The 24,269-nt window shown below is 42.1% G+C and overlaps 3 protein-coding genes across 11 annotated transcripts; 2 read left to right on the top strand and 1 right to left on the bottom strand.

Annotated features, from left to right (window-relative positions):
• Positions 1-895: 895 nt before the first annotated feature.
• Positions 896-18,388, bottom strand: si:dkeyp-51f12.2 (uncharacterized protein LOC100151460 homolog). Of its 6 annotated transcripts, XM_037114189.1 has the most exons (4): positions 18,246-18,388; positions 18,020-18,131; positions 6,741-7,333; positions 896-4,706 (listed from the first exon to the last, which is right to left on the bottom strand). In XM_037114189.1, exons 3-4 carry the CDS (start codon positions 7,052-7,054, stop codon positions 4,472-4,474), a joined length of 549 nt encoding a protein of 182 aa, XP_036970084.1. In that variant the 5' UTR covers positions 7,055-7,333; positions 18,020-18,131; positions 18,246-18,388; the 3' UTR covers positions 896-4,471. The 6 variants fall into 6 exon arrangements, with proteins under 6 accessions (XP_036970084.1, XP_036970081.1, XP_036970083.1 ...); XM_037114186.1 differs by lacking the exons at positions 18,020-18,131; positions 18,246-18,388 and adding an exon at positions 12,298-12,430; XM_037114188.1 differs by lacking the exons at positions 18,020-18,131; positions 18,246-18,388 and adding an exon at positions 12,298-12,422 and having other exon boundaries at positions 6,741-7,167.
• On the top strand, positions 7,530-17,643 carry dhcr24 (24-dehydrocholesterol reductase). Its single transcript, XM_037114179.1, has 9 exons — positions 7,530-9,113; positions 10,792-10,947; positions 12,317-12,422; positions 12,919-13,037; positions 14,256-14,519; positions 14,610-14,753; positions 16,057-16,254; positions 16,345-16,523; positions 16,613-17,643. Exons 1-9 carry the CDS (start codon positions 8,883-8,885, stop codon positions 16,764-16,766), a joined length of 1,551 nt encoding a protein of 516 aa, XP_036970074.1. The 5' UTR covers positions 7,530-8,882; the 3' UTR covers positions 16,767-17,643.
• Positions 18,053-23,972, top strand: si:ch211-121a2.4 (transmembrane protein 205). Of its 4 annotated transcripts, none has more exons than XM_037114180.1 (4): positions 18,053-18,192; positions 18,981-19,207; positions 20,862-21,025; positions 21,119-23,972. In XM_037114180.1, exons 2-4 carry the CDS (start codon positions 19,108-19,110, stop codon positions 21,419-21,421), a joined length of 567 nt encoding a protein of 188 aa, XP_036970075.1. In that variant the 5' UTR covers positions 18,053-18,192; positions 18,981-19,107; the 3' UTR covers positions 21,422-23,972. The 4 variants fall into 4 exon arrangements, with proteins under 4 accessions (XP_036970075.1, XP_036970078.1, XP_036970079.1 ...); XM_037114183.1 differs by having other exon boundaries at positions 18,058-18,192; positions 19,073-19,207; XM_037114184.1 differs by lacking the exon at positions 18,053-18,192 and adding an exon at positions 18,544-18,686 and having other exon boundaries at positions 19,073-19,207.
• Positions 23,973-24,269: the final 297 nt, after the last annotated feature.

Below are 24,269 nucleotides of genomic sequence, written 5' to 3'. Positions count from 1 at the left end.
ACGACCATAACTGGGCAGAGAAACAAACAGAACTCCACTGCAAACTCAATTATGGGATCCATTCTCATCACTGTCAAAAGAAAAGCCTGAGCCGATGGATGAGGTTCATCTGCATCACAGGTTAGACCGTAAAGATTTAACTTTGTCCATTATTGTGCCAAGTTGGCCTGTGAGCATTACTAGACAGCATAAACACCAGCCAGGCTCATTATTTTACATCATAATACAGTTCCATTACTGAGCATGGTGTATAGGCCCAACATCAATGGAATCGTTAGTATGCTGTGCTGTGTCTCAATTCAGGGGCTGCATCCTTTGAAGGACCCGGCCTTTGTGGTCTTCAAAGGTGAGTCCTTCGGAGAGACCTTCGAAGGCCCCGTCAACTGTTGTTAAATGGGATGGTCTAGCTTTTGGAGCATTTCCTGGTTGCATCACCAGATTGCTGTGTCTCAATTCAGGGTCTGCATCCTTCAGAGGTCGCATTTGAAGGCCAATTATGTCACAATGCTGCGCAAAGGCCGTCCCAATTCGAAGGCTTGTCCAAATGCAGCCCACAAATGCGGCCACCTTTGCCCTCTTTTTGGTGGATGCACCGCTACGATCCTTCGTGGTCTCACACATCCCGAGATTCACTGCGCACCCGAAAAGAAGAAAGAAAGAGAGAAAATGGCGACATCATGTGGCGTAGATCGTGGACCTGGGCGGTAGAAATCGTGACGTAAGGGTAAAACATCTGGTGACCCAACCAGGAAGTGCTCCAAAGGCTAGACCGTCCCATTTAACAACGGTTGACATGGTTAACAAGGTCTCTCCGAAGGACTCGCTTTCAAAGACCACAAAGGCCGGGTCCTTCAAAGGATGCAGACCCTGAATTGAGAAAAAGCAGATGTGACCTAAAAATGTGGATATGTATAAGAGGTTTGAGGATTGAAAGTCTTTCTCAGTGCAACATTATTCAGAAGATGGTTGAGATGCTGTAAATCGATTGATAGTACATTTTTAAGTTAAAAGTTTGCTCTTAACCACGGAAACGTCATTGTAGAGAACAAGCACTTTATCTCACTTAAAGTGCTTGGAAAAAAAGATGAAACTGATCTGATCAAGACTACATCGTATGATCAAAAGCTCCAGACCGGCTGCTTAATGGACGTCATGAGGAGGTTGTTTTTTTGTTTTTTTTTCTTCAAATCCTCAGACCGCACACTGCACAGACGCTTCCAACATTCCTCACTGGCTAACGAGTCTGATATCGTTTTCCATAATGACAGATTTATTAAATAAAGTTGAATACGATAAAAACACGGTGAAAGATTCTCTCTTGAGTTCCACAAGAAAAACATATCATTTGATAAAAGCATGCATATTCAGAGGTATAAAAGAAACAACATGGTGGATTGTCTGTCAGTTGTGAGTCATAACAACTCTCCTGTTGTAGTGTGTGTGTGTGTGTGTGTGTGTGTGTGTGTGTGTGTGTAGGTCCATCAGAGCGGCCAAGGTCCATCGTCCTTGTGCTGTCACAGATCATGACAGTGAATTTGTGGTCGTCAGTCCAGTGCAGCATCTTATTTTAGAGGTCGTGAAGGTTGTTGGACATCTCAACACAAATAATTCAGTATACAGCAACACTCCTGTGAGGGCTGGCAGTCATACACACCATCCGCCATTGTGTATTTTGATAAATGTGAGGAAGTAAAACACAGAATATTAGTTTAAAACATTCAAAGATGACACAAAATGATGACAGAGCATGAGGAAATAACAAAGAGTTTGCCGCCCGGTTATCTGAAGCTTCTGTGCTTGCGTTATAAACAATCCTGACGCTGCCCCAGTGCTCTGAGCTCCGAGAGTGTATACAGAATCTATGAGACCACTAGCTGCACGGCTAACTGAGCTAACCAGCTGATGGCAGCTCCACTCAGCAGCAGTCTGGAGTATGAATACAATGGGTGGCCTGTTCTTACATTTTGCACCTTTAAGAGTCTTCTGCTTTTGCATCTCTAACAACATTTGCAATGAATCTTCGGTTTGGATTTTTATGCATTTTCTAAAATTGAATTATAGCATGAAAGTCAACATGCAGAGACGAAACCTTCATAGGTACAGTTATCCACATACTGACTACCACATCTGTATTTCTTTAATTATGACAAAGATTTCTTTTATGTCACATTCACTTTATTTTGCACATGTTTTCTTGTTTGTCCGGAATGTTGGAGATTCCCATCAGCACCAGATGAGTTTCAGAAACACGTTTGAGTTCTCTGCAAGTTGATTTGCACATTACATTGAATTTTGCTGATATCAAGGCAGGAAAAACATGAAACAGATATGAAAATGATGTACCGTAAGGGTGCATAATTTGTTGTTTTTCTTGCCAAAACATGCAAAAAACACTTGTATGATCCTTTAAAATAGAGGGATTCTGTGGTTACTAACAGGTCAGGTTGTGATATTTAGAGCTCGGGCTGTGTTGTCAGCAAGCTGCACTGATCTAGAGAAGAGTGGAAAATCTCATATGGTCAGATGAGTCATCATTCCCTCGGCTTTCAACAAGCTGACAAGTACGTGTGTGGCACACAAACTGAAAGACGCCCACAGGCCTGAGCACTACTTTCCCAAAGGGCACGATGATATCCGTCATGCGTTGAAGCATGTTAATCCTGATGAGGAGAACATTCGGTTGGGATGATGTTACAGATGTACCCAGAAAACAATGGATCACTGTATTGTTTGACTGACCACAAAACCCCAGAAGGGAGGAGGATCCAGTTATACAGATTTGCTGAGCTGAAATTTTGAGTTTTCTGAGATTACCAACTTAATATAAAGGTCAGGTTTGCATCTGCGTAAAGCCTTTACAAAGCACTTCAGTGACTTCACCAGAAAATCTACATTACTTAACACATTTCTCATCATCTTTTGTACCAAAACAGACCATTTTTTGTTGACCAGAATTAACAAAGTTCCTTGTAGGTGCTCTAAAGGTGCAATATGTAAGAATCAGCCATCTGTCTAATTCATACTCTAAACAGATATGGGGCCATGTGCTAACTGAAAGTGCCGCTAGCTAGTTAGCTCAGTTAGCCATGCAGCTAGTGGTCCTAGTAGCTGACTCTGCTTGGACCAGAAGCTCAGCACTGGGGAGCATTGAGTACAGGGTTGGAGCACTGAGAGGAGGAGGAGGAGGAGGAGCAGGAGGTTTTAAAGCCTGAGACCGGAAGGACCCAGCAGGGAATGTTGGCGGTCACCAGAATAGGCACCACAACCAGAAGCAGGCAGCCGAGTAACGAAACTTCTTACACATTGCAAGTCTAAATGTAGTTAATAAAGCTAATATGAAACCATTTTGACCATTAACTCACATTACAAAACACCATGTCAATCAAAATATGATCAAATCATTGAAATAGGTCACTAAATGTAACAGCATCCTAAGAGCAGATGTTTCAGGGGGCGAATCTGAAGGATTTTTAATGGTATAGAGAAGACTGTGTCACCTGACGCCCTGAAAAGAAATATATTTTACTTTCTAAAAATAAGCATATTAGCTTGGAAACCAAATAATCTGTTCATAGTTTTCCAAAAATGATAAATCTATATTTATGGCTAGATACTTGTAAGATTATAGAAAAACACCAACATAGACATCACCCGTTGTTTTTGTTCTCCCCCATATATAATATCTTCTGCTTCTCTGAGTCGGTGAACAATGCAGCTGTTGTTAAAATGTAAATATCTAACCTGTGATATGTCTGTGTTAGCTTAGCACAAAGTCTGAAAGTCACTGTAACTTTCAAAAAAAAAGAGAACAGTATGTACCATCTCACAAAACTCTTGACTTGTTTTTGAACAGATTAAAGTACAACATATCAGTCAATGAGCTTTAGAGGAACACCTCCCCTGAGTTCTTTGTTACCTTTAGAAAGGGCCAGGCTAGCTGTTTCCAGTCTTTATGCTAAGCTAAGCTAACCATCTCCTGGGTGTATCTTTATATTTAAAGAAGACACGAGAGTTGTATCAATCTTGTCACCCAACTTGGCAAATAAGTGCATTTCCCCAAATGTCCAACTTTCACTTTAACCTTCTGTGTCAACCTAACTCAAGTGCTTGAGGGTGATGGATGAATTTTATTGTGACAGCGGTCAAGATACAGTGAAACGGTGGCTTGTTGCTGCCACACTCTTTATACAGACATAAAGTGTCTTGGTGCTTTACTTTGGTCTGATAAGGCTGAATTCGGTGTGACCTACATTTAATTTCACCATATATTTAGATATGTTTGTACACCTGTGTTGTAATTACAGCAACGTAAGGGAAAACATGCTCGGACTAGCACTGGTCAACATCAGGAAGAGGCATGCTTCAAGTGTGATAAAGTGTGCTGCTGCTGCAGGGTCTGAGTGAAAGCCCCAGTCTCATGCCTGTTTATTCTTTGGTCTGATGTGCAGAGAGGCATGCCCGCCGTCCAGCGTCACACCTCAAAGCTGATCTCCCTCGACTGTCCAAACAGGGGCTCTGACGCCAGGTGTGTGTCTGAGTATGCGCGCCGCAGGTGTGTCGAGCTGCACGTGGTCTTGATGGCGACCTCGTAGGGAGGCGGGGGCTCAAGCCACGGGGGAGGGTGAGGCGATGGACTGAACCCAGCAGAGTCCATGGGAGGGTAGTCAAAGTCGTCGCCGCGAGCACACCGGTGGCGTTCCATTGTCCTGCGGGAAAACAGTGGATATGACACATTATTTAACAATCATGTGGAAACACAGATTGATATATGGAGTTTTGAGGTGACGGGGGTTGTGGAGATCAGATGTTAGATAGCAGATGGAGTCATGTTCTATCTGTAGTTGAGTCTCCTGCCAAACACAGGAGTTGGGTTTCACAAAAGTGTAACGGACATCTTGGTTGTGCAGGATGATGATAGTAGGACGCTGTTGGTATCACGTGGTATCTGTGTGTTGTCAGTGATTGAGGGCCTTTGCAATGTAGTTGCCAGTTAAAAATGAAAGTGAAAAATATACACGCAGCATTAGCTAGCTAGCATTAGCAATGTCAATATTAGCTAGCATGAGGAACATTAACGTTATCTAGCATTAGCAATGCTAATGCAAGCTAGCATGAGCAACGTTATCTAGTGTTAGTAGTGTTACTATTTGCTAGCTAGTGTTAGAATTAGTAATGTTTGCGAGCTATTGGAAAATGGTCATTACATTTTTTTTTTTTTTTTTTTTTACCTCTGCATTGAATAAATATATCAACAGTTTTTATTTTGATTGGTATTTAAGGTTTTGGGTATTTGATTTCTTGCACCGTAAGAAAACAGGAGGTGTGCGTGTTGCCTTCGGCTCAGTGTTTGCTAGCTTGCGATAGCAACATCAGCAGAAACTGGCAACCACTTGAGGGGTCATATGAGACAGAATGGAGAGTGAATGCAACAGACATTAATTACACCCATTAATTACACCTTTAACTAGTTTATTTCACTAAGTAAGACATCTCTAACAAAGCAGCAGGAGCTTGTCAGCTGTTGTAAAACCTTTGGATTACAATACCAATAGCTCTTTAATTCAATCCTTGTAAGTCAAGGGAATAGATCAACATTCTGAGAAATGTGCTCAGTAGTTGATTTCAGGCCATGGTCCTTGTTAGCAAAATGACCAAAATATATCACTTTTTGCTACCCTGCCATCCCCTCTCTCCATCCTCTAGTCTTAGAGAGAGTGCAGAGATAACTTGGTTGTTTTGTCGAATAAATACTTTTAAGTCTGCCCTATTGATCCTTCATCTGACTGAGGTTTGTAAAAGTTATCATCTGTAGCATAGCATCAAAAGAATTAATTTGCAAGTCGTTCATGAATAAAACCAACTGGCTACATCCCCTATTGGAGAGTTACATGAGATGTTCGATACTGCTTTGGTGTCTGTACAGTTAGCTTAGCATTAAGACAGGAAACGGGAAACGGCTATCCTAGCTCTGTCAAAAGAGTAAAGTCACTGTCATACTGGGTTTTCTTGAGAAAATAGTCTTGACACATAATGCAGCATACATTAAATCGTAGTTCTTGTATATTTTCTGTGCCCAGCTAGCAGGTTTCCCATTTTACAAGGCTTTATGCTAAGCTAAGCTAACTGGCTGCTAGCAGTAGCTTCATATTTAGCGTACAGACATTAAAATGGTCTGGATTTTCTCATCTAACCTTTGTCAACAGCAAATAAGTGCCTTAAATGTCTATTTCTTACTATTTTGTAGTGATTACATGTCGATGGCTGATTATTTTTCCAGTGGAAAGAAATGAAGTCAGTGACTGAGTCATGCAGGGCCGAACACGGCCTGTGGAAGGAAAGATTATTTGTTTTTTTTTCTCAGGTTTAAAAGTTGACATATATATTCAGCCAAAATTGATGAAAAATGTGGTCAAAGTTGGAATTTCTCTTGAAAAGGAGGAGCTGTGGACGTCTCTATGAACACCCTGAAAACTGATAACTGACCGTATGATGTCATCGAATATTGATCTACAACAGGAAACATGAATCAGGCAACATGGCAAAGCAGACGGGAATAAAATGATTAGGGTCCTTAAACTAAACAGGTTTTCTGTATATTGTAAGTGCTTAAAATCTATGTAACATAAATTAGAATCCTTAGTTGGAGTCTTGTTTTCTGGCTTTGAATAAAAATTTGGGACGACAGATTTAGCAGTGCAAAACAGTAATAAGTCTAAAAGAAAATGTTTTCCTTAACTCACCTGGGCAGAAACACTGACTGGGACTCTGGGAAGCGGCTCCCTGACGGTGTGAAGAGGGCATGGCTGCTGAAGTTCGGGTAGTGGTCGTTGTATGGATAATGTGGACAGTCTGGGTCGAACTCCCGGTGGTTCGAGGCACTTTTGCTGTTCATAGCCCAGAACAGCCCCAGGATGAGCATGACCACCCCCAGCACCACGCAGCAGAGGGAGAAAGCCTGCAGGCGGCTTTGGTATGAAGCCAGGAAGGCTGTGGAGCCCCCGGTCACGATGAGGAAGGCTCCGACGAAGATTGCTCCATGGTGCAGGGAAGGCATCCTCCTCCAGGGCTGTAACTGTATCTGAGGCTACTGTGGAGGCTGTGACCGGCTGGGTAGTGTCACTCACATACAAGCAGTCCCACGGAGTACGCTCCCCATGCGCTCTGACACTGACCAGACATGCAAATAATTGACTGCACGGTCACAGAAGTCCTATTATCACCAGGAATGAATCTCACTTATTTGTTCTCATAATTTCCATCCCCCATGCTGTTGAAAGAACTGATGATCATGAAGTCCCAAGTGTTAATTCCACGCTCCTTAGATCTTCAGCTCCTGTGGAAAGTGTGAAAATGATTGTTTTGCTGGAAAGTAACAAAAAACAAAAAGGTTTGAAAGGTTTGATGTGCGTCAGACCAATGTGGAGAAGCTGTGTTGATCATCAAGGCAGATGGACGAGAGGACGGCAGAGCCCATTAAGAAATCTTTACTGGCGCCCCACCCTCCCTCCCTCTAATGTGTCTGAAGGGTACCACTTTAGCCCTGTGTGTGCGTATGTGTGTGCGTGCGTGCATGCATGTATGTGTGTGTGTGTAATTTCTCTAAACATAAATAACCATATTGAACATGAAATAAAGTGTCACGTAGGCTTGCATCCTTTAATATATAAAATAAAATAAAGAGCTGAAAGTTTGATAGTGATATTAAATATACTTAAATCTCATTTTTATTTTAGACCAAATTAAGATAAAGTACACAAATTATATATCATAAATACTAATTTACTTTAAGCTAAATGCTAATGTCACTATGATGTTCACAACGACACTGCTAAGTTTCTGGTGTTTAGCAGGGTTTTTTTTTTTTTTTTTGTGCTAATCTGCACTAAACACAAAGTGCAGCTCAGGCTGATGTCTTAGCTGGCAAGTATCAAACAAACTAGTTGAAAAGTCTGCAGAACGGAAAATTTATTGCAGTTGTCCCTGAGGAGAACATGAACGTCTGAACGGATGAGCAATCAGCTCAATAGTTCCGGAGTCTGGACAAAGGTGATGGACTGATCAACAGATATCTGTAACCATAGAGCCATGCTGCTAGAAATTCTTAAAAGAATTAATGACTTCAGTGCTTGTCATTTTATTCTTTCCAATATCTCTCTATTATGGTCTCTACTACTGACTCTTGTGCAGCTGCTTATTTCTTTATTTTAAATTCTGCACTACATTTTTTCCTTCATTGTTGTCTTTGATTCTCGTTTTTACATCATCATGTCCATGCTTTTCCTGTAAAAGCACTGTTGAAGGGAGCTTGATAAGGAGAATTTCATTGCTACTGCTTCACTATAATTGCAGTGCATATCAAATTGAGAATTTAAAGTTTGAAACTTCGACAGGATTAACTTTGGTGATTTTTGGTTTTTAAAGATGTTTTCTGGCTTCCTTTGCAGCCTTATGCACCAGCTGACAGCAGACAGAGTGATCCTGTATCAAACTGTAGTTAAAGGTTAAATGTTATGTGTTAGTTAAATGTTTTAATCCGCTGCTCAGACTTTGTGAATGGCAGATGTGCCGTGTTGTAACAGAGCCATGCAGACCGCGCGCATGGTGTGACAGCCTCTGCGCGCTCTGATTGGTTCGCGTTCAGGGAGGCTGCGACTCTAGAGTTCCCTACAGTCACGGGTTCGACCAATGAGCGTGAAGTTGTTTGCCGTGCGGCCACGCCCCCTCTGTCATTTCACCCAATGGGCTGCGGTTTGCACCTATCGCAGTGAAGAGGTGATCAGTTAGTGGTCGGGGTGAGAGGTCCGGGTGATCAATAAGGGGTTTTGGTGTCAGTGGCTCATAGTTTCAGTGTGTGTGCCTGGACCGAGCGGACCGGAGACGAGATGGACCCCCTGCTGTACCTGGCCGGACTGGCCGTCATGTTCCTTCTGTGGATCAGAGTCAAAGGTCTCGACTACGTGATCGTCCACCAGAGATGGATCTTCGTGTGTCTGTTCCTGCTGCCGCTCTCCGTCATATTCGACGTGTACTATTATGTGCGCGCGTGGCTCATTTTCAAGATGTGCTCTGCGCCCAAACTGCACGACCAGCGCGTGCGAGACATCCAGCGACAGGTGAGCTGTCATCATCATCATCATCATCATCATCATCATCAGCGTCTGACAGTGTAGTATGCACAGCTGTGGAAATAGAAATGGCAGCAGAGGAACATCTTGACTGTCAGTATATAGAATAACCACTTCCATCAGTCTTCCACAGGGTAAACAGAATGAGGAGTCACCTGCAGTACATTGTATGCGTTGTGCAATGAATCATGGGTAGTGGAAGAACTCACAGTGGCTCCTTGTGTTTGACCTGATTTCAGTTATGTGAAATATAAGTAAGGAGCATGTTATGATGTAAGAATTCAAACAATGTTGCTTTATCTCTGCTGACTTATCAGTCAATTATTACACAAGTGCTGTATGTCTGATAACTCTGAGGACAGTGCACTCTTACTTTGTCTGTCGTAGAATCATCCCTCCATTTCTTTGGATTTGGATCAACTGGGCCTGCAAATTCACTTTCCCCCATAATTCACCAGCGTCAAACAACCCCAGCCGAGCAACTCCTTTCTAATAGGTGCAAGCGCACATGACACACTACATCCCTATACTTTGGAAATCAAGTCAGATAACTATTACTCCTCATATAATAAGTTGTTGTTTCCGTAAGATTCAACTTCAAAATCACAAAGGGGCAGAGGTTAATCATGGATTTTAAAAAGTTATCAATCAGTGCAGACATGTGGCAGCAGCTTACTGGTTTCATGTTCTACTGTGGTAGGTATAACAATGAACAGTTATCGTCCCATTATTGCTTATCTAGTGTATGGAATTCTACCATATTTAATAACAGATATTTGAAGTTTATATAAAGTTTCATGTCTGTCAGAACATAATGTTTCTTGAATGTTAAAGAGGTAATGTTATGCTAATCTTCAGGTTCATACTTTTATTTGGGGGTCCTAGTAGAATAGGTTTACATACTTTGATTTTCAGAAAACACATTATTTTTCTTAAATGCTGCATTTCTGCAGCACTCCTTTACACACGGTGTCTTGAGCGTACCGTTGTAGCTACAGAGTGAGACATCTCGCCTCTGTTCTATCTTTGATCGGAGCATGGCAGATCATGCCGCACAAGGTAGTGTGATCAAGAATAGCGTGATTCTTGTATTGTGATAATGTGATTTTACTAAAACCCTCATATCTCGTACTATTTCAACCCTACTTGCAAGTATCATTAATATAGAAGGGAATCATTGTAGCTATGAAAGGCAATGCTTGTATTTTGTTGATTTTGTCACTGAAAAGTACCAACTCTGTCCGTCTTGGTGCCGTGCTACAACTTTTGGTTCTTTTTGGGTGAGAGCAGACCAGGCAGACGTAATACCTTGGTTCTTAACAGGATTTGGTCTGGAGAGGAATTTGATGTGAAGTGAGGGTGAATTAAAGCCACAGGCATGAGAGAGCTTTAGCCAGTCAGAGAATAATGAAGGAAAGACACAGACAGGCTCTCCACAGTGGAATTAATGAATTGTGAAGGACTATCAGGCTTCACAAATCAGACTTAAAAGAGTTCAAATGAGCTGAAGAGGCTGTGGACCTCCAAGAATCTCCTCAGACAGCCTACATTAAGGCTGAAACAGTGAAACGGTGAAACAGGTAAAACAGTCAGTTATGCTGTATATCACCTGTCCTTCAGTTGACAGTAACCTGTTCTGTGTATCATGTATTCTGACAAATTACAGGTGCGAGAGTGGAAGAAGGAGGGCAGTAAGACCTACATGTGTACGGGTCGACCTGGCTGGCTCACTGTGTCTCTCAGAGTGGGCAAATATAAGAAGACCCACAAGAACATCATGATCAATATGATGGACATCCTGGAGGTGGATACAGAGAGGCAGGTAGGAGGCTTCAGCAGACACATGTGACATGTCTCAAGAATTAAAATGGAGCTGTGAGTCAACTATTTAGTTCCAATCAGCTTTACTCAGAAATAACAGATATTTCTCTGGCAAATAGTGCACTTTCTACTGCACTACATTTATTGGATAACTTTAGTTACCAGTAACTTTGCAGATTCAGATTATGAATAGTGTCGGGACATTGAGTGAGACTCGAGTGGTGATTATACAGACAGAGGGAGGCATCAGAGACAAAGTAGGATATTTTTAAGTTAATTTTTTTCCAAAAGCAACTGAAGAAAAGAAAAAAAGTCTGATTATCAAATCTGTTAGCCTGCCGATTGCTCTTTTTTCTCCACTCCTAACACAAGATACCAAAGTTATTCTTGTCATTTTGATGATTACATTGTTGTGCGAGAACTTATTTTAAGCCACGCTGCCATCTCAATTTCTCTCGGCATGACAATCACTGTGAATTAGCATGTCGGTCCTCCACTTTGGATGAAGCTAAAATGGGATGCTCTGAGGATAAGGACTGTTGACCCCTGACTTTTCATCTAAAGGATGACTTTCCTTTTTCCTCTTCAATTTGTCAAATACTTTCCTGCAAAACCAATGTAATTCCCATCAGCTTCAGCTTCGTGTTTATGGTTAATGTGCACGTTAGCATGCTGATGTTCTAAACTAAGATGATGAACACAGTAAAACTTTTACATGCTAAATATTAGTATAATGGATTTATCTATTCAGCTGGATACCTTACTGCTGCTCAACCTTGGTTCCAGCTTTGGCCAGTGGACAAAATGATTACTTCGGCCCAAGAAGCATTTTCCCCTCAGACCACCATCTGAAAATTGTTAACGGTGCACCTCAGAATGTCCACAAGGTTGGTTATGAGCCTTTCTTGTAGGAGTTTTTGATCCACCGAGGTAGGGCACCATCTTTGGTTCTAATATCCAGCTTTTAAAACATCCATGATTAGCACGTTAGCATTGTTATTGTACCCGCGCTGAGCATTTAGCATAAAGCACCACCTGTGTATATCTATGTAGAGCCTTAACCAGCTGCTAGCACGGCTGTCGACTGAAAACAGAGACTTCATGTCAACAGGGTGATTAAGATAGAGTCCAAAAATCAGACAGGTTGTCAACAACAACCAGCTCATGTAAAACCCAATCTGATTGTCTTGGCTGCCCAACAATTTGTGTACACGGCATGTAACCTGATAACACAGGGTTATTATTATCCATGTAAATGATTACTCAATGACTGACCTCAGTAGCTGGTTTTCTCTTCAACTACTGCTCACAACAATGTGCCTGGCTGGATTTTGTGTTGACCTCTACTCACAGTTATCTTTGTTTTTCAGGTGGTGAGAGTTGAGCCGCTGGCCAACATGGGTCAGGTGACGGCTCTCCTCAACTCTATTGGCTGGACGCTGCCGGTGCTGCCTGAGCTCGATGACCTCACCGTGGGTACGTTCTCCCAATTACGGAGGAAGATATTCTGGGTAACCATCATCACAGAGCAGCATCATCGGCGGCTCTCTGGTTTCTAGAAATAGAGACGATAATATCCACAGCTCATTGTTTAGCGATCCTGCATCTCCTCCATCGTTCACTTGCATCCTGTTTAGGGCCTTGCCGATTTCTCTAATTGCGTTAGAGGCTTTATGCTGTAGCTTGAAGGATGAAACTGGGAGGAAATGGCTGCAGTGTTGGAAGCACCCCCTGGATCGGGTTTCATAATGGATTTCCTGATCCCATAAACTGCGCATCAACAATCTAATGTTTTCCCACCAGGTCGCTTGCACATTCATTTACACTGATGTTCACACAGGCACCTACAGCACATACTCGCTCCCAGCAGCCAAACGCTGCTCTCTGGTTATGCGCGTTCACCCGCTGTTGGTCTCACCTGGAAAGATATTGAATTAATTAGAACAAATCTTTTACTCTCTCTCTCTCTCAGGCGGTCTGGTGATGGGTACAGGCATTGAGTCGTCCTCTCATATCTATGGACTGTTTCAGCACATCTGTGTCGCGTATGAGCTGGTCCTAGCGGATGGCAGCTTAGTACGCTGCACTGAGGTGAGTATGGAGTGTTTGTGTGATCTGTGAAGAGAGATTAGTGGGTCGTGGTGCTATCATGAGCTTGACTTCCAGTGTCATGACATTGGCTCAAAGGGATCACCATGGTAACATCATCAGCACCACAGACTGTCTTTGCCTCTCTGACATGGCAGCAGAAGCTCATACTACTTTTACTATTACTTGTAACTGTTTTAATCCATCAAGGACTTGAACATGCCCATCATATTTAAAGCCTTCCCTTCCTATCTTGTCCTTTTGTTCGCTGGTTGCGTCACTTTCACAGGACTGCTACAGTAACCCATTTTCTCTCGAGGGGTATCATCATTTCATCTCATGTTCCTATCACATTCGGTATTCCCCTCGTAGTTCTGATGATGTTGCTTGTAAATTAAGAACCACTCTCTAATTTCTCAACAAACTAAAATGTGTTGTGTTTGCGTTAACTTAGAATAAGCCTTTTGTAACTATAGCTTTTGTAACTGAGCGGGTCTGCTTGTAGTAGCCCACAATGGACAAACCAAACTCTGTTTTTTTCCATTTTTTTTTACGTTTTTATTGGCCATCATAGGGGAGGGTGAGACGAGGTGTATTTAGTTGGTTGCAGTGTGTAACCTCACCACCAGATGCCACTGAATCCTACACACTGGACCTACTTTACTTTTAATATAGCAGCAAAGGCCCCATGGTGAGATTTGAACTCTTGGCCGCTGCCTTGAGGACACAGCCTCAGCACAAGGGGCATATTGTCTATCAACTTTTTTACACTTTTATTCAAAGTAAATGATTACATAAAACCTAAATATGGGGCATGAAAAATTAAAAAACTCTCCCTTGCTTTCCCAAAATAGAAACCACCAACCCTTCAGCTAAAAGACAAAACCCCGTTGAACCCCTTTTCTAACCCCCTTCCTCCCCCACTGACCATTTTGTTAATCATCCCTAAATTAGAGCAAGTTTGCAAGAACAAGTTCATAAAACTCCTGATGCAGGCCCTTTAGATTTAGGATGCTCTGTATCAGTGATGCTTGTGTAATCATCAGAGGTAAAGCGAGAAGAGAAGATGCGATGGTCGATCCTGTGCGATCTGCTCATGTTGCTGTAACAAACTTTAGAAAACCAGGAGGCTGAAACTACATCGTTGCCGTAACTGTGCCCTACGTCTATGTGCTGTCTGCTCTTGTTCGGATAGAAAGTATAATTTTTTCTGTCACGTAGGAGGAGAACTCTGACCTGTTCCATGCCGTCCCGTGGTCCTGTGGAACTCTGGGCTTCCTGGTTGCAGCCGAGATTAAGATTGTTCCCGCTAAGTCATGGGTGAAGCTGCGCTACGAGCCGGTCAGAGGACTGGAGAACATCTGTAAACGCTTCACTGAAGCATCGGAGAACAAGCAGAACACATTTGTTGAAGGCATCCAGTACAGTCTGGACACCGCTGTCATCATGACGGGAACCATGACTGACCACGCAGAGCCTGATAAGGTAAGGTGTTCGTGTGTTAGCATGTCTGTGTCTTGTTTTCACTTTTTTTTTAATCACATCTAACCTCCCTTTTCCCTTTTTCAACATCAGATTAACAGAATCGGTCAGCACTTCCAACCCTGGTTCTTCAAACACGTGGAGAGCTACCTGAGGAGCGACCAGTCAGGAGTCGAATACATCCCTCTGAGACAGTACTACCACAGACACACACGCAGCATCTTCTGGGAGCTTCAGGTACACACACACACACACACACACACACACACACACACACACACACACAGGGCTGTTTCCATCATTACAGTAACTGACTGCACGCATCTGCCACATTTCAGCGTGCCATCATCTTATCAACTCCCCACTCACTTCTCTTTATTACAGTCTAACACACACACACACACACACACACACACCATTAGCCATTAGTGAGAAGGGCTCAGCATCCTTTGTTGTCTCTAACAGTAAATGGTGTGATGAATTATGCATGGTATTGGTCTGACGGACTTCTACAGGAGCCAGCTTTGTGCATCTGGTCTGCTCTCGGTTGTTGAAAGGGTTTTTTTGTAGGTGGTGCAGAGGAAAGTCTGAAAAAAAAAAAGGCTGACTGATGCTTTGATTTAATCGTTAATCGACACTTTGTGATGGATCACATTGCTGATGATGTGAGAAAGTGTTGTGGCGCTGGTTGGAGGGTTGTGGCTGCCCTCCGGTGGCATCAAAGAGGAGTGTAACCGTGTTAGTGTCTCATTTATGTTAAATTAGAACAGCTGCCATGAGAAACTAAATGTAAAGGGGAGGCCACTGCATTTCAACAGTGACATGCTTGTGATGTCATATTAAATTGTAAGGGACTGTATAAAAGAATAATTTCTTTTTGATCAGTTTTTTTATGGTAAATAAAAATCTGAGGCGTAATATTACGTCACGTATATGGAAGACAAGAAAGGCTAAAAGGATCCAAACACTTAATTGTTGAATTTAAATACTTTAAATACCACTGTGTTGAAAACATTCAAATATTTCACTCTAAGAACCATCTAATTATTTTGCACAAAAAATAGATGTATAAAAAAAATGAGATTATGAAAATGCTGTCCAGGCTCTGAATTAAATTGCCAAATTATGATCCAAGAATTCAAGTAAAGATTTAAAAAAAAATTAGATTAGATTTGTCAGATTACAACACTAAAAGTTAAGCTAGAAAGGTTGAGATTTGAATAATAGGGTTACTTCTGATAAATGAGTCTGAATGAAAGTTTTAGTTTTAGTTTTTATTTTTAATGAGATAGATGAAATATTATATTGTATACTAATATATTATGATATTTATTTTAAAGAAAATATAGATAAAAGTAATTTTCACATTTTGGTATTTAATTGTAATTTTAAAAAATCAAACTATTGTGTCCTTTTTTTGCTTCCATACAAATATTTAAATCTATCACAGCTAATAGATTTAGAACTATAGCTTATAATTATCATCATCAATTAATCTAGAAAAAACGCGCGTCTGTGTCTATTTGTGTCTTATCTCCAGGATATTATTCCCTTCGGCAACAACCCAGTGTTCCGCTGGATTTTCGGATGGATGGTCCCTCCGAAGATCTCACTGCTGAAGCTCACCCAGGGAGAGACCATCAGGCGGCTTTACGAACAGCACCACGTGGTCCAGGACATGCTGGTACCCATGAAGAACCTGCAGGCGGCCATCACGCGCTTCCACGAGGACATCGAGGTTCGGCTCCGGTGTGGATGAAACCGCTAAACACTCGACAGTCATAGCACGTACTCCTACTTGAACCCACTGTGTGCCTCGTTATTTCAGGTTTACCCTCTGTGGCTGTGTCCATTCCTGCTGCCAGCAGGCAGAGGGATGGTCCACCCCAAAGGTCAGGAGGAGGAGCTGTATGTGGATATCGGGGCTTACGGAGAGCCCAAAGTCAAACACTTTGAAGCCAAAGCGTCGACACGTCAGCTGGAGAAGTTTGTCAGAGACTCACATGGGTAAGTCTCAAGTAACACATTAAATTAAGCATCCATTACTGATGTGATTTGACCGTACGATGACGTGTATGGCCGTCCACCTCCTGCAGGTTCCAGATGCTCTACGCAGACGTGTACATGGACCGAGAGGAGTTTTGGGAGATGTTTGACGGACAGCTGTATCACAGACTGAGAGAGGAGCTAGGCTGTAAAGAAGCCTTCCCCGAGGTTTATGACAAAATCTGTAAATCTGCCCGACACTGACCCTCCCCCCCACACACACACCCACCCTGTGTCTTAAGAGGTCCTTCTATCAATGTGAAGCAGGAGCACAAGTATTGTAACGATCTGAGGTCATGAATGTATTCCCTCTCCCTCGTCTGTACACAACAAGCTCGTGTCAACATTCATGTTCTGACTTCGTGAACCACTTCAGTCAAAACCAGCACGTGTAGCTTAAACATACTGAACATACTGTACCCAATGTTTTATTTGTGTTTTCTTCTTCTTCTTCTTTTTTTTAAAAATGTGTATGTTCAGTGGAGCTCGACCGATACGTGATCTTAGGTGACGATGCCGATATTAGGGACTGAAAAATGTAGATATTACTCCAACAGCCGACAACTTCTTTTTGCAATGATCCCTCAAATGTGGTTATAAAAAACACTCATGGCAAAGATATGAAACACAGGCAGGATAATTTGCACGGAAACAATAAACTTACTTGCAATTTTTTGCTCCAGTAAGATTTTTTTTTAAATAGTTTAATTTAGGCGTGTTTTACGACAAACACACTGATAACTATATATCTGTGATCGGCCATGCTTTATATCGGTCGGACTTGAATGCTACACAACTTTTTCCCAATTTAAAATCTTTATGTACTGTTTATCACAGACTCCTCTGTACACCTCAGCCTTACGCACAGTGCCACAGACTTTGAAAACTTAACCTAATAAGCTTCAGACACATATATTTTAAAATATAAACTTTTGTGATAAAGCTGTACAATTTTTTAAAAAACAACCATGTTGTAACTGCGTAATGGCCTGTTTTTTTTTAAGTATATGAAAAACATGTCATATCACCAGGACTGTGTAAGGATTGAACATGATCATTAAAAGCTCTTTTCTGCATTGTTTCATCATTCTCGTGCTTTTTGAATACCTGAAGTATAAGATAATCCACATTATTGTGACATGGGCTCATCTGTTTGCTCTGAACAGATTCATTTGCCTTTTGTTTGAATAACAGCACAGTGCAAACCAGATACTTTGTTTGTCAAGTGAACCTCCTCCAGCTTCATTTGTTTTAATGTGGTGGCAGTTAATCTCAGTCGATTGATTTGCTGTAAACAACAACACTTTATTTGAATAACTAGTCAACATACACTTGCATGTCGACGCTTCATGTTACGCAGACATGCACTTTTTACTTCCCTGTACAGCATTTAAACTAAAGCAGCCAGCCTTCCTCCCAAGCTCAGTGTGTTTTACTCCAGTGTGGAGGTGTGTTACCTGTAATCTTCGGCGGGGTGGTGAGGGAGGGGGGGACAGTGATGGCTGCTCTCCCAGAGCTACATCCTGATCCTGACACCGCCTTCTTTCTTTCTCACTGGTGTGAGTGAAGCTAGCAGCGGAGACACACACAGAGCCGGAGAAGACATCTGCTTCACACCACCCGGACACAGGTAGAGGCTGTACTTTTAAGAGTCTCTACACACACAATACTCACAGCACTTACTGTCTGTTCTCTCAGCATTATGAAGCTGACATTTTTGCTGACTGTCACCTCAGCAGAGCTACAAGAGTTGTTATCTAAAGTTAAGCTAACTTACGCGGCAGTTACTTTTAGCTAACGCGAGCTAACTACTAGTTAGCGTAGTTTTACCTCCTGCTACTCTGTTTGTTAGCTAACTTTAAAAGCTGCTGTTAACAGTTTTTGTAAGCTCGTTCGTTTTAATTTGCAAAGGTGACTTTGGAGATAAGTTGCCGCCCCCCTCAAGTCGCTCGCCGCGGTCGTGAAATACATCAACAGGCTGCAGACGTTGAGATTTGTTTTGTTTTAGTTTTAGCTAACGTTACCTTATTTAACGATAGCTGGAGTTAGCCGTGTGAGTGTCAGTGTGATGGGCAACACCTACAGTTGTATTTCCAGCTGGGCTGAAACAAGTCTGCACACTGGGTAAGGTCACAGCAGCAACCCAGCAGTGGCGGAAGTTTACAGACACCGTATGGGGAACACTGTGTCCTGCAATGATTTAATGTTGGCAGGATTACAGCACCAACCTGCTTGTGTTACTGTTTTTTTTTTTTTTTTTTTTTTGTGAAGCTGTTTTGTGGTTCATATCTAAAAGGTGTGAGCAATCTTTCCACTCTTGTTCTGCTGTGACTGAAGCCCAACACCCTGACTTCACTTAACCTTTCACCTACTTTCCCCTGAACCACCTCACTGAAGGCATATTTTGAACGTTTACAGAAGGCCTGGGGTGGAGCGTCAGGTGCCCTCCAGACAGGTAAAAAGTGAGCAGTACTGGCCCTTCCAGACGGAGCAGTTTGGTTTTTTTTTAGGAGACACCGGCGAAGAGCGAGGCTGAGGAGGAAGCATGTCCACCGACCAGGAGCCGACCTACACAGTCAAGCTGCTGCAGCTGCTGCTGCTCTCCACCTACTGGGGAATGCAGATTTGGGTCACCTTTATTTCAAGTTAGTACCAAACACACACACACTCTCAAACACACACCGGTGCACAGAAAAAGTTAGAAATGTAAGAAAGGTGTGACGAGGGAAAGACAGGGAGTTGCTGGGAGCGCTTCGAGGAGGCTGGATGTGTTTGGAAGTCTTGTGTCCAGGCTACATGCACAACACAATTATAACTGAGGTGTTGTTTCAGTGTGGATGTTCACACCTCTGCAGCATGTATGTAGGTCTGTACACTCACAACTGGATCGGCCGGAACGCATTTTTATGCCTTTTATAATGACCCATGACCAGTTTTTTCATGTTCACCCCTAACGCCTACATCCAGACTTTTGATGCAGCTCAGTCACTGCATTTACACAGGCTGCAATAATCTAAGGCGTGTCTATGCATTCCTTGTAGATTCAATTCAAGTTCCTCCTGTCCACATAATATGCAGTTTAGTTACTTACCAGCTGGATGTGACCCCATTGAACCATAGTGCATTGCAACATCAAAGCGTGGTGTACCATTGTGGCTTTATTTATGCAAACGTTTTTTAATGGTCTACCTGAAACCACAGCGCAGATAAAAAGGTGGAGCATGTGTCAAGCATTTGGATCGCTGTAGGTTTTTGAAATTGCAGACAAAGTACTCGATACGTTTTTATGGTTAGTGATGTCATGTTTTCCTAACCTCATGATGTGCTTTGACCTTCCGGTCAGGATTTAGTGTAGATTTTTAGATTTAAACGACTTTTCCGGTACTGACGGCTCTTCAGTTGTTAGACTATCACATCTGCATTAGTAAAGATCAACAGGTCATTGGTTTTATGTTGTGACTGTTGTTGAAATTGTCACGTTCTGGTTAAAAAGAAAAGGTTATTTTACAGCAACAGCTCGACTTTATCCTGATGGTTTTTGCAGGTTAGAGTTAGGCAAGTTAAAATAATACACCATAAATAAAGATTCCAGATTTTAATACAGATTTCAAAAGAGAGGATGCAACCATTAATACTAAAAATTAAAATGTAATTCCTACATAGTCCAGTTTCTCAAATCTGTCCGGAGTAAACCCTCCTCCCAAACAAATCAATAAGGGCTCTCTCAAAAAGAAAATAAATACATCATCTCTGAAGCTGTAAGAGTTACCTCTGGTACCAGTCAGATAATTATGTCTCGGCGCACATGATAAGTGCAGCTGCAGCTCAGTTGTGTTTTAAATTGTTTTTTTCCCTACGGACATGTGCAGCTAGGTGGGGTTGGTGAAAACATACTGGGAGCATCGCCAGTCCTGTGAATGATGATGAAGATGATGAAAATTGAAAGATCATACTGGATCGATTGGATTAAGACCCAAAATCATTTGGATTAAGATTAGAAAATGGCTTCTTTCAACCTTGTCATTTCCATAATATTTCAGTCCATGTAAAAGTGGCCACTGTTTAAACATGATGAATGAATGTTTAATAAGTGTAAGCAAAATCACATGGCCATGGGCATTAGATTGCAGAAGCTGCAATTATTTGATAAAGATAAAAGTTGTGACAAAACAGCATTATCATCCCGCAATTGTACAATCTGTCAATCTGATTTTTTTTTTCTGTTACCATATCATGCAGCTCCAGTGGAAAAAGCCAGGAGGTCCCCTGTAGTGTTAATGACTTGTTCTGATTTCTCAGGCTTTGTGATGGACAACCACCTGAACAGACACACTTATGGGTTTATCCAGAGTCGTCTTGTCCCGTTCTACCTCCACCTGGGTTCAGCTTGTGCCTTCTTCAACCTCACTATCTACGCTGTGTATCATCCCAGCGACCTGCTGGATGACAGAGAAGCCTTTCAGGTGTGTTGTTTTGTTCCACATCAGCATATTGGTTAAAAAAAAATACATACTTGAGAATATTTATTAAATCTCAGCAACTTCTCTCCCCATTAGATCTTCATCTTCTTTGTTTCGGTGACGGTCGCAGCCATCAACGCCCAGTGGTTCGGCCAGATGACGTCGGAGATCATGGCAGACATGCACCTCATCGAGCAGTCGTGCGGATTGGGTCAGGACATCGGCCTGTCGTCGAACCGCGAAGCTTACGCCAAGCTGTGTGAGACGGATGTCAAATACAGACACCTGAGCAGTCGTCTGTGGCTGTACAGGTTTCTGTCCTCCCTCTGTAACCTCTGCTGCATCGGCTGCAACTTCTACAGTCTGTGCTACATGGCCGAGAACCTCTCCACACTTTAATCTGACACGCAGCAGCTGGACTGTTGATTTTTTGATAGTCAGTCCCTCTACAAATCTAGAAACTCCTATTTTTGTATCAAAGCAGTAACTTATATATTTAAAGCCGTTCCCTCTCCCTGCCTTGTTAGTCATAAAATAAAACATCAGGTAAGCGTCATTGCTCTTGTGCCTTAGGGAATAATGAAAGGACAGCAGCCGCTGTGCTCAGAGTTAGGCTCTAGTTTTTTGTTGGTATGGAGTCAGTCGTAGTGAAGGCCTTATTAGAGACACAAATCAGTTCCTGCAGTGAGTAACGCCTCACCTTTCACCCAGTGTGGCCGAGGCTGGTGCCACCCTTGATATTAAACTACCTTACACACCTTACAGGAACCCAAAACATGAGGAATGTCTTAAAGTTCTTTACTTGCAGTATCGGAGACATCACCTTTTTATATCCTCTCATGCTTCTCATTCCTGCTTGTCCTGTTTGGGTGCAGCTTTAAGACCTCGGTCACAACATGGCATCACAGGTTTTTTCTGCCCTATCTTTTGTTAACTAAAAAAAACACGTACTTCTTGCTTCTCACATGAAAAACTAAGCAAAACACTTTAAATATATGGCTGCCCTGAGGCCCCTACACACCAAACTGACAGTAAATAACTAGCTGCGACAAAGGCTGACTGTTGTGTAACCTCATGTTTCCATTATCACCTATATCTCAGCCGAAGAGCTGCACTCGAACACGCCACAAAAACTCCAGCTGGCGGCCAACAATCTAGTGCGTTCAGTGCCCACGTGAAAGGAGATACCAATCTGCCAATATACAAACCAGTGTTAGGATTAAGCAGCAGTTTTGGAGAATGTCTTTGATGAAGAGTTGCAAAGAGGCAGACGCAGAAAAATAATAATGTATATTGCAGCGACATACACAAGGGGCTTTCCCTTTTTTTTCCTCGTTTTTCTACACTGATCCTCTTACCTGAACAGCCAATCAGAGGGATTTCTCTCACAGATGAGCCGCCACCAATTCTGAATCACCCTGTAAAGGCATGATGACACTTGAAAATATTTTCTCCGTAACTAAATTATTGTTGCTCCAAAATCAGTGACAGTTGCTGGTGTGTTTGATGCACTGCTGTAGTCACAAAGTGCAGAAACAAGCCATAGAGGGGAGGAGTGACTAAGGCAGACACAACTCAAACCATTACAAGACACTGAGGCATCAAAATGATTCTGATGCTGTTGTTTTAAGGTAAAAAAAGGTGCACTAAGTTTCAGTTTGGGCCATTAATGGGGAAATGTTCAGGCACTGCTGCTCTGTGTTACACAACCAACAAGATTTTAGCTCATTCAAAAGACACCGCACCAGGGATTCTATCATTATATTGGAATTATGATTATTGCCATTTGAAAAACGCATCAGTGTATTTATCTTCACATGTTATAAGGGACCCTTGCTACTATCCACATGTCCTTGAGGAAGACATTATTGCCGTTCTCTTGATAAGCCTGGACCAGTGGTGGTCAAAGGGATCCGAATTTTCTTACTTGGCTTTGTAACTGGGAAAGTTTGAGGGGGAAAAAGTCCCACAGTGACCTGTCAGGGGCTTCATAGTATCTGTCCACTTGAAGATCTGAATGATGTCTCTGACCTCGTCCATTTCACCAATCATCCCGGTATGACCATGGCCATGTACATTGTTACCTTTATAGTGTGCCTTAATAGAAAATGAGTCTATTGCCTGAATGAATTAAGCAGGCTTTGCTTTGTTCTGTAACACCTGTGTGTACTGAGTGTGGTCAGTCACCATGATGTGGCTGTTTGGAGCTCTGCCCGCCACGGAAGCCAAATCATTTTTGAGTTGTACTCGCAGTGGAGTACAGCACAGGTCTCAGGTGTCGGAGCTTTTTTTAGTCATGCTGTTTATCTCATCAGGCCGAGAGGATCTGTGGACAGTTGTATGTATTTTGTGTTTTTTTTGCACATGTTGAAATGATGTTAATGAACCTCTCCTGCTGTGATGGCCTTTACTGAGGTGAACGTTTATTTCAGTGTGTTTCTTTAGTCTGTTTGCGTCAGCCTGTAATACATGTACATTAAACCAAAGTCAGTCATGCCATCAACACCAACAGTACTTTCATACGCGGGGCAGAGGAAGCTGAGAACAGCCCCTTAAACTCAGTTTTTGTTTTTCTTTTGTTTGTTCTGACTGGACTGATGAAGGTGCTTATTATGAGCCCATAACAGGCAAACACAATGCAATATTACTCGGAAGTAGCTTTTAACGGTACACACCCTCAATGTTGCTACTTTGTAGCTCTGCCAGTTTGGATTAATTTAAATCCATAAACATAAAAGCTACATGTGGATGTTATATTTGAAAAAACTTTGTCATTTGTTAGATATTTATGGCAGTTTTTACTGTTATTGTGGCTTGTGTAAACCTAAATGTAAGTCGCCTGAAGACCACTGAGGGCAGAGGTCATGAGCTGTTTGTGGTCCTGGGTTTGTATCAAAGATGTTGAGACATGTACCGTCTGTTTTTTTGTATTAAAACACGATTTCTGTCAGTTCTGTGTGTGTGTGTGTGTGTGTGTTTTTCCTTAATTGAATTGATGTGGCAATGTAACTTGTGATTTTGGGCTATATGAATAAATTCACCTAACTAGATAATTGTAATATTTATCAGCAAGTACAAGCAAAACCTAGTTAACACTGATAACAATACACACTAGTTTTGTTTGTTTTGTTTTGTTTAAAAAAGGTGCAATATATATGATTTGGCCACCTGTCAAATTTACAGTCAGCAAACAGGGACTGACCGCTAACTGCTGCCGTCCATCAAGAGTTAGCTCAGTTAGCCCTGC

The sequence above is a fragment of the Acanthopagrus latus genome, chromosome 11 (assembly GCF_904848185.1).
Source record: "Acanthopagrus latus isolate v.2019 chromosome 11, fAcaLat1.1, whole genome shotgun sequence".
NCBI classification, from domain to species: Eukaryota; Metazoa; Chordata; class Actinopteri; order Spariformes; family Sparidae; genus Acanthopagrus; species Acanthopagrus latus.
The sequence above is the reverse complement of the archived record's forward strand: the minus strand, read 5'-3'. Positions and strand labels throughout refer to the sequence as shown.

Excerpts from the sequence above, each read along its gene's own strand:
- si:dkeyp-51f12.2 (XM_037114189.1), bottom strand. The coding sequence starts at position 7,054 with ATGCCTTCCCTGCACCATGGAGCAATCTTCGTCGGAGCCTTCCTCATC. Across the intron at positions 4,707-6,740 it reads CAGTCAGTGTTTCTGCCCAG|GACAATGGAACGCCACCGGT; the intron begins GTGAGTTAAGGA and ends GTTTTCCCGCAG.
- dhcr24 (XM_037114179.1), top strand. The coding sequence starts at position 8,883 with ATGGACCCCCTGCTGTACCTGGCCGGACTGGCCGTCATGTTCCTTCTG. Across the intron at positions 10,948-12,316 it reads AGGTGGATACAGAGAGGCAG|GTGGTGAGAGTTGAGCCGCT; the intron begins GTAGGAGGCTTC and ends TTTGTTTTTCAG. Across the intron at positions 12,423-12,918 it reads GCTCGATGACCTCACCGTGG|GCGGTCTGGTGATGGGTACA; the intron begins GTACGTTCTCCC and ends TCTCTCTCTCAG.
- si:ch211-121a2.4 (XM_037114180.1), top strand. The coding sequence starts at position 19,108 with ATGTCCACCGACCAGGAGCCGACCTACACAGTCAAGCTGCTGCAGCTG. Across the intron at positions 19,208-20,861 it reads TTGGGTCACCTTTATTTCAA|GCTTTGTGATGGACAACCAC; the intron begins GTTAGTACCAAA and ends CTGATTTCTCAG. Across the intron at positions 21,026-21,118 it reads ATGACAGAGAAGCCTTTCAG|ATCTTCATCTTCTTTGTTTC; the intron begins GTGTGTTGTTTT and ends TCTCCCCATTAG.